Below are 9,490 nucleotides of genomic sequence, written 5' to 3'. Positions count from 1 at the left end.
TGGGCCGATCGAGGGCGGATCCTGCTTAACTAATGCAGCCGTGCGCAGGTGACTCCCGTTAACGGCCTGATGGAGATATTAGAGTGGCTGCCCTGAAGTGAGTCTCAGGAGTTGGATGAATTTGCATTTGTCCCAAACTTTTAAAGACTCAAGAGCAGTAACAGCCTCTACATCTATAAGATTTCAGATCACTAAATGGTAAAAGCTTCATTTTATTAATTCACTGAAATTGTGTTCAGTAGCAATCTTCCTGCAGTGATCAGAGGGGTCGCTCCAAGTCACATCACTTAAAATAGATTTTCATGCGTTTTATAGTGTTTCACAGTGTTTTACACCGACTCTAATGTCAGAGTTTACACAGAAAAGATCCCAAACACAACCACCGAGGAACTATATGCTAACATTGAAAAATCTTAATTCTCCACTTTCCTTACAAAGAAATCACAAGGAAATAAATAAGCTACACAAACTATGCAATGAAAAGTTTCTGTTCAACCGACTGTTGCGAACGCTGATGTTGGAACATAATGTTTACTGTAAACGTCTGAGCATCTGCATAATAAATATAGAATGCTTCAGGGGCCGAGTGTATCATGTGGTGTGAGGCCACGAGTGCACTGACTGCTGTTTCCAAATGGGAATAATCAGAAATACATGCTAGGAACACATACCCAAAAATGGCATTATTTGCTTTTGTGGTGGTTTGGATAGCTGAGATGCTCTCGTCCCTCTGGGGAGAGTATCCTGCATTTATGAGGTGTAGCCAGGAATGTCACCTCTGTTTGAACAAACTGTAATTTAGAGAGGCCGGCTTTATGGGCTGCAGCCGGCAGATGGTGTGATGGAGCTACTGTATCTGCGCCACACTACTGTAATGTGTGCACGGATAAGCAAATCATCCACATACTGGAGCAGCGCCGTGTCTGGGGAGAGACGGAAAGAGACAGAGAGGCTCGGAGATTTCCCGCAGGGCTGTGCCGTATATAGAGGGACTTTCAGTGGACCCATGACACAAACTCAAGACTGTGTAAGGTCAGAGTGTGCTAAAATCAAAGCACTCACAAACCAAGTAGACCAGAAAGAATGATCTTCAAAGAGAACTTGACCACCAGGTCGCAGTTCTGAAACGACATTAAACAAAAAGGGAGGTCATACTGAATACTTTAAAACGTTTCGGCACTTATGTTCATCTCATATAATCTGCTGGAGTGTTTTCTGCTTCAGCTGCTGGTGTGTGTCTGATGTTTGGATCCTGATTTTCATTGAGCATTTCAAATAGTGACATTCAGTCCTTCATATGCATAGTGTGCCCCTAAAGGTGAACACTGAACCCTTGCATTTTGCCAGTTTAATGAAGTCCATTTCTATTTTTTCAAATGCATATCTAGGTCTGGAAAAGGAACCATGTTTTTAAATAGCCTCATGGGTTATTTACACAGTAAGCAAAATTTTCAAAAATAATTTGTGGGTCAGTCTGTCAGTCAGATCATTTGTCATTTGTTTTGTGCGATGGTGTAAGTGAATTTAAAGTTGGGGTTTTGTTATATTCATATTAGTACCAGTCACAAATGCCCATTGTTGACTATTATGCACCTTCTTTTGGAATCTCGTCCGATTTTGTGTTTTCTATCATAATCTCATCAATGCATTTCAGATGCCCAACACATTTACACACAGCAAGTTTAACTTTTTGCCAAATGATTTCCTCCTGAAGATGCAATAGTGGGTTATTTTTTCTTTTTTCAGAGTTTTAGAGATGATCCTGTAGACGTGCTTTCTTGCTGTGTCAGACAAATTAATGTTGAAAAGGCAGATCGACTCTCATTATTTGTTAGTGCATGCATGTTGTCCAAGTTTCTGCACATCTGTCCAGAGTATCAATTCAGCAGATTATGTTTGTCGGGATTTACCTTCAGGTTTTGTTCCAGAGACCATAACATTTTATTCTTCCCATCAGAGTTCTTGTTTACAGAACCTATAAATATGGCAAAAACTTAACTTTGTGATGCTGCTGCAGCTTGACTGCCTATCAACCTGCCTGACTAGCAGTGGGTCTGTCTTATTGTGAAACGTGCGGTCTTCTCCTTCCTGCTGCTCTCCTACAAACAGTCCCATCACAGCTGGCGGCGGCTCACTTGACTGTTTCTCAGCCTGCCAGCTGCTTTGACCGCAGTCCGTCCGTGAGGCTGCAGCGCCTCTCTCTCTCTCTCTCTCTCTCTCTCTCTCTCTCTCTCTCTCTCTCTCTCTCTCTCTCTCTCTCTCTCTCTCTCTCTCCCTCTCTCCCTCTCTCCCTCTCTCCCTCTCTCTCTCCACAGACCGGCTGCGCGCTGCGCTTCGGGGCAGCATGGAAACGAAAACAGCGGGATAAAAAGTTATTTTCATTCTTCCTATGGAAAGAAAAGCTCCAAGTACAGGTACGCGTGCTCTCTGTTTACTGTCACCCACTTTCACATTTAGATGACAAGTTAAATTGAAAGTAACAGACTGATGTTGTTGTGATTGTTGGAAAAGCCTCCGTTGCGCATAAAAGCGCTCGGAATGCGCGTAAAAGGCGCAAATATGTAGAAGTTATTAGAGGACACTCACTGAAGGATGTTGGAAATGTAAACATGCGGCGAATGTTGTTTGAATAGGAGCGTCTGTTTGGTTTCAACCCGTTCCTTTCATTCCCTTCGAGTTTCAGTCAGTGATGTGATTGTTTTGGCGATGATCTGATACTTCAGCCCTCCTAGAAGTGACAGCACCTCACGTCTCTCTGCTCACTCGTCCAAGCCATTTCCTGTGTGTGCTCTATTGATTTTTTTTCTCTTCTCCTTCAGAGGACTAATGTGATCTGCAAACAATGCAGTCAAATCTGTCTTCCATATAAATGTAGCACTTAAAGTCCTGCCTGCTTGAGGAGCGTTTATTTGTCATTGAGGAAAGAAAAAAATCAATAAAAACTGACTTTTTCAATTTCATGTTTCTGTGTTTTTATATTTCAGGACCATGGGGTATGGGCAAATCCTCCACCGGCATGGGAATGAGGAGGACCGGGTCCACCTCAATGTGGGAGGGGTACGGCACCAAGTGGACCCGGACATGCTGCTCCGCTTCCCCCACACCCGCCTGGGCCGTCTGCTGCTCTGCCAGAGCGAGGCGGCCATCCTGGAGCTGTGTGACGACTACAGCCCCGCCGAGAGGGAGTACTACTTCGACAGGAATCCCCGGGTTTTCCTCTGCGTGCTCAACTTCTACCACACGGGTTGCGTCCACATGATGGAGGAGCTGTGCGTCTTCTCCTTCAGCCAGGAGATCGAGTACTGGGGCATCCAGGAGCTGCACCTCGGCCCCTGCTGCGGCAACTGGTACCACGAGAGGAAGGACTACATCGAGGACGGAGACTGGGACATCAGGAGCGACGACCAGCAGCACCCGAGCCTGGACTCCTCCTTCGAGGAGCTCTCTGCCCTCGACAAAGACCTCGCCAAGTTCAAAGGTGCCTGGTGTGGAGACTTGAGGAGCTACATTTGGCTTCGCCTGGAGGATCCGGGTCACTCCACGGCGTCGAAGATCATCGCCGTGGCGTCGCTCAGCGTGGTGTTGACGTCCATCGTCGCCATGTGCGTCCACAGCATGCCCGAGTTTCAGCGCGTGGACGACAACGAGAAGCCCATCGAGGACCCGGTCCTCACCGTCCTGGAGGAGATTTGCATCGCCTGCTTCTCTGTGGAGTTCATTATCCGCCTGATCGTTGCCCCCTCCCGGAGGAAGTTCCTGGGGAACCCTTTGAACATCATCGACGTCGCCTCCATTTTGCCGTTTTACGCCACTTTAGCTCTGGAGACGGCCGACGAGGAGGCTGCCGAGGAGAACGAGGACATCGAGAACGTGGGGAAGGTGGTGCAGGTTCTGCGCCTCATGAGGGTCCTCAGGATCCTCAAGCTGGCTCGCCACTCCATCGGGCTGCGCGCGCTGGGCGCCACCGTCCGCCACAGCTACCACGAGGTGGGTCTGCTTCTCCTCTTCCTCTCAGTGGGAATCTCCATCTTTTCCGCCCTCATTTACTCTGCGGAGAGAGAGGTGGAGCACACGGACCTCGGGACGATTCCCTCGGGCTGGTGGTGGGCCACCATCACCATGACCACCGTCGGGTTCGGGGACACGTGTCCAGTGACGCCCGCCGGGAAGATCGTGGCCACCTTGTGCATCATCTGCGGCCTGCTGGTGGTGGCTCTGCCCATCACCATCATCTTCAATAAGTTCTCAAAGTACTATCAGAGAAACAAAGCCATGGAGGGACAGTGCATCGCAAAGCCCGAAAGACAAGACCCAGAGCTCCACTATAACATCAGAGACTTGTTCACGGGCAGCGTTTACCCCTTTATAGGCGGCGTCGCCTTCAGGAACAGTGTGAGCAGCGCGGGGGACGACACGGATGCCTCCAGTCTCCAGGACATCGACTTGTATGATAATGGAACTTGTGAAAATGGAGCGACGAAATGAGATTCCTGCCATTTGACCGGGTACCACTCCCTTTATGACTGAAACTCACTCCGTGCCTCTCAGGGCAGAGCGCTCCATCACTGACCCTGCCTCCCTGCACTGTTTTCCTCCAGCAATTTGACAGAAAAATATTGTTGCCATAAAGATTTTTTTTTTTTTTTTTTAACTTTCTTTTTTCTAGAAGGGAACAGCTTGTGAAATATACAAGAGGGCTAAATCTATGAAATGCAAAGGGAATTATCTGAACCTTGCTCAGAGGTTTGAAAGCCCATTTTCTGCTTGAGAAAATTGCAATGATGCATGTAGGAGGCCATAATGTTAATGTTTTTTCAAAGTAATGTCCTGTATTGATTTGCCTGCCCGCTGGAAGTTCACGCCGAGGGTTCGTCAAATCCTGAAGTCTAGACCGACGACGGCGCTGCTTGATGTTTGGAAACGGTGTTGTAGACCTGATGATACACCGCCTGCATGACCAAAAATAAATGCATCTTGACTGAGAGTAATAAAAATAGTTGTGTAGAATCATGTAGTTTCTTTGATGCTCGTGAAAAGAGGTCTCATGTCTTACTGAGAGAGAAGCACAGGTTTCCCTGTGTTTTCTTTGCGTTGTGTTGAATGAGGAAGAGCACGCTGATTTTGTGACCGAAAAACTGTGCGATAAAGTTTTAGATTCATCCTCTTCACCTTCTACACTCATAGAAACACTTTCTGACCGAAATGGCTTTCAGATCTAAACAGAAATCAATAATTTCCGCAGGAAAAAAAATGCACTGAAAATGCAAAGAAAATGTTCTTCACCCACTCAGGGGGGTTTTTAGTTGCTGAGAGCATTGATTTCATGTCCTCTGTTATAATTTCCACTCGGACGAACCGCTATCAGACGGATTCACAAGACGTGAAGGATGTTTTCTTTTCAAGGAGCTCATGCAGTTGACCTGAATCGTCTCCTCTATACCAGCAGTGTTCAACAAGGAACCTTTTGTTTATGGTGAATTTAATGATAATGAATGAAAATGATTGTAAATGTGTGTCAGGGACTAACAACTGCAGTTTGGCAGATAAACCAGGTTACTGTGATTATCATGATTTAGCTGCAGTCTTTCTCTGTCAGGTATGTATCAGTCAGAAAATTAGCATATTGCTTCATGCACACTGTTTTTCCTTTTTCTTTTTTTTATTCTAATGCAATTAATGGCAATGACAGACAGGGAATTGGTTCTGACACTGACCTTTGAGTAAAGAATATGCAATATCTTAACACTACTCAGCAGGTTTGCATTGGCAGAGGGTTACAAGCCACAACATTCGGTATAACCTGCTGCTTGGTACTCTTATGTCTGTGGAGCTGATTTTTTTTAAATGAAGTAGAATTAAAAAGGCAGTGAGAAAGATTTACAGCCAAATTAACACAGGTGTTTCTGCAGATTTGATAGCTGCGCGTCCACCGTCGAAATGTCCCCATCTGCCACGACCCTCAGGTACCCTGCAATGTTCAAATAAACATCTGTTGACTGAAGAGAACTGCAAACTCATTGTCATGTTCACACTTGACAGAATTCCAGTCATTTTGACGTTGTGCGTTATCCTGCAGTAAATAAGCCAGAAAAAGGGACCCAGTGTTCAGAGAGGGAAGGACATGGTCAGCAGGCACCCTCAGGTAGGCTGTGACATTTACACTCACACACACACACACACATACACACACACACACACACACACCACAGGCAGAAAAAACCTGAACTTTTGATACCAAGCAGCCCGTATAAATGATTTTATAATGTTCATGCCAAAATCTGACCCTCCCTTCCAAATGGAAATTGAGACTCATTACACCAGTCTGCATTTTTCAAGCCTGGAATTTTATGAGGCCCGTGTGAACTGTACGGCGTGTTTCCTGTTTCTGTATTACAGGAGCGACGCTGAGTGTGGCTTACGGCTACTGTAGCACCTCGGCCGTGAATTAGGCACGAGGCCACGGTTTTTCATCGGCGTAGCTTTGCTGCAATAAGTCGTAATTCGTCTCACATTTCTGTCGGTTCACTGCGGTTTCCTCTGACCTTTGGCACTGATTAGATATTCATACCCAAGGAACTTGATTTGAATATGGTTGAAGGTTGAGAAGTTATGGTCGAGGCCAGCGACCGTCCAAAGTCACTTAACCACTTTTTGTTTTCGCTCATGTCTACTTGCTGAAATGCAGCAGGCTGCTGAAGTGTCACTGGCAGAGTTCTTGTGTGTACACTTGAAATAATTGAATCTTTTTCTAAAAAAAAAAAAATGTTGTGGATCGAAACTGCGTTTGCATTTGTGACTCGGAGTAAAAAAAAAGAGTGATTTCAGTTTCTTATCAGTTCGATGAGTGGTCACACACGGACATTATTCAGTTCAAGGCCTCACAAACTAAACGACTACAGTAACAAGATAAAAGGGACTTAATGATGTTATATATGTGAGGCATTGCAGGGTTATTGGTCGAAATGATAATGGATGCTTATAATGAGCATTACTGCGCCATAATGGCATGCTGACTAATGCTGTTACAATAAATATTGCTCAACGCCCTATGAGAATAAATACTCATTTAACAGCATGGAAAGCTTTGACCAAAGGTAAGGAGACACCGGGTTTAGTTTATGAGGCACACAAGAATTTTTACTACTCACCAAAATGGAAAGATTTCAGGAAGTGTGTGTGATTTTATTCAGTATTTGAACGTGAATCGGGATAGCATGCTTTACTTTCAGAAATCTGCTGCAGTTTACAACTCGATCAGCACCGTCCTAACAGATAATATTGCGTTCCTCACCATTAGACACAGCCCTGTGGCTTTGGGCATGGGCAGTGATGAAGGAAGTGGATTTCAATATCCTGTTGTTTGGCCGCCAGCAGCAAAGGATTCACTTACTGTAACTTTGTCAGCGCTGTCCATTATTTCCCACAGCAGCTGCTATTTCTCCTTGGATTTCCACCAAGTTTGGTGTTGATGATGACTTTGGTCAGTACGCTTATATATTCCATCCATGACTGTTTGATGCAGTGCAGAGCAAAGCTGTAGAGGCAGGTTACACCTCTGACTTTCTGAGAGAGACTGATTTGCTTTAAATTCATGTCTTTGTAGGATGCAGCCATGCAGGCCCTATGTATGTTTCACCCCAAGGAGTATTTTCAATGATGAGCTGCTTTCAGTTATAGACAAGCTGTCCTTTGATCACAGGGTCAGCTGTCCGATCTCGTCCTCTGCATGTCTGCATGTTGAAGTGTCCTCAGCGAACTCTGAGCCCCACCAGTTTACGTAGCAGCTCTGAAATTGAAAAGTGCTTTGAGACTCTCTGAGGTTAAGAAATAAATAAATAAATAAATAAATAAATGTTGCGTATGACTTGTGCAGCGTCCTCTGCTTCCTCCCCGGCCGCAGCGAGAAGCTGCTCCTCTGAAACCTGAAAGGCAGTGAGGTTGATGAAACCCCAGAGACTCCTGCCTCCAAACCATTCACTGAGCCCTGCAGCCTTGACAGGAATTCATTGATTCTTTTTTCCCCCCACTTTTATAAATGAAATTGAAATTTGCCCAAAAAAATAATAATTATAATGGAAAGATGCACTTATGAGTCACTTTTTTGTAAAAAATGTTCATAATCAATGTAAATAAGACTCCAGCGGGTCACATTCAGTTCACTGTTGCAGGAACGACAAAGAGATTTGTGTTTCAAAGCCTTCAGGCGTTTTTTTTTTTTTCCTCTTTAAATGAAACAGCCACCTTTGAAGCTTCAAGTTCTGAGTGATGCTGGTTTCCACCATATTACTGCTGGGTCGAATCAAGTCTTAATCTAAGCCGGTTGGACTTAGTGGAGCTTTAAACCAGCAGAAGAAAAGTGTCACCGAGTGATCGGATTCCTGTCAGAGACGGTGATCACTTTCATGAGAGCGAAGTAACAACAAATCAATTTAATTTAGAATTTTTTTTCCCCCTCCTCTCTCCAGGCTTTCTTTTAGAGTTATATTTGTAATCACCAGGCAGCGGCTTGATGTTAATTTGAAGCGAGTTGCTGGTGTGCAGGCCGGAGACAGTGACGTTTCTCAGCTTGCAGTGCCTGTCAGGAGGGGATTCTCCTGCAGAGTCTGCTGAGCGTCAATGTGAAACAAAAGTCACTGCAGAAAATGATGGAAAGAGCTCAAGCATGGCGGGCTCTCATGCGTATACCCCTGTGCGTTGCGGCGTTCCGGGCTTTCCAAGAGAAAACATAAATCTCTGGGAGAAATCTGACATTGGTTTTCAGGTGCGAGTGTGAACTTAGTTATTACGTAAAGCCTCAGGGCCTGTCGAGACGCTCGTCCCTGAACCGCACAGAAAAAGGAAAAGGTCAGCGGATGCAGTGCAGCCAGGTTTATGTTGTGTGAAATTCTGCTGAAGCTGGGAGGAGCGTTAGATATGCTTCATACTTAGCTAAATTAATTGCTTGATAGGTAGGAAATTTACATATCCCTCATTATCATCGTGTTTCAGTCCAGAGGCTCGTCGTCACCAGATATTTCTGCAGTGAAAGTTGTGGATCCAACCTTGAGGCTGAATGACGAAACTTAGATTGTAAACATTCAGCCCTCTCTATTAAAGAGCCATTAAATAACCTGAATCCAATAGAAACGCCACTTGACACAGTGCACCGGTGTGCTCAGCGAGACTAACGCAGAAATCATACAATGACAGTGATAGAGATGCATTCTCAGTGGATTAGAATGAATGATTAGTTCTGACTCACAGCATGCTGGATGTTATAATAGTGGGCATAAACCGTTTGCATTGTGGCCAATTAAATCTCAATTTGTCTAACCAAGTGTCGAAGAGTGTTTTTATTATTGATTTAAAAACAGTATTTTATTATTTTCCTGTAGGTTGGTGCTCCCTACGCTCTTTTCAGTGCATGTTTGATTAATGTTCCGTACTTTATCACTTCCTCTGACGATCTCACTGTGTGTCCTGTTTTGTGTGAGACTTCTTCTTGGGTCAT

General features: G+C 44.9%; 1 protein-coding gene across 1 annotated transcript; it reads left to right on the top strand.

The window, feature by feature from the left end:
• Window positions 1–2,331: 2,331 nt before the first annotated feature.
• LOC115401852 (potassium voltage-gated channel subfamily S member 3-like) lies at window positions 2,332–5,044 on the top strand. Its single transcript, XM_030110207.1, has 2 exons — window positions 2,332–2,414; window positions 2,985–5,044. Exon 2 carries the CDS (start codon window positions 2,989–2,991, stop codon window positions 4,483–4,485), a length of 1,497 nt encoding a protein of 498 aa, XP_029966067.1. The 5' UTR covers window positions 2,332–2,414; window positions 2,985–2,988; the 3' UTR covers window positions 4,486–5,044.
• Window positions 5,045–9,490: the final 4,446 nt, after the last annotated feature.

Source organism: Salarias fasciatus, chromosome 15, assembly GCF_902148845.1.
Source record: "Salarias fasciatus chromosome 15, fSalaFa1.1, whole genome shotgun sequence".
Classification (NCBI taxonomy): Eukaryota; Metazoa; Chordata; class Actinopteri; order Blenniiformes; family Blenniidae; genus Salarias; species Salarias fasciatus.
This window is presented reverse-complemented; position numbering and strand designations above follow the sequence as displayed.

Bases quoted from the DNA above. Each gene is read 5' to 3' on its own strand.
- LOC115401852 (XM_030110207.1), top strand. From the start codon at position 2,989: ATGGGGTATGGGCAAATCCTCCACCGGCATGGGAATGAGGAGGACCGG.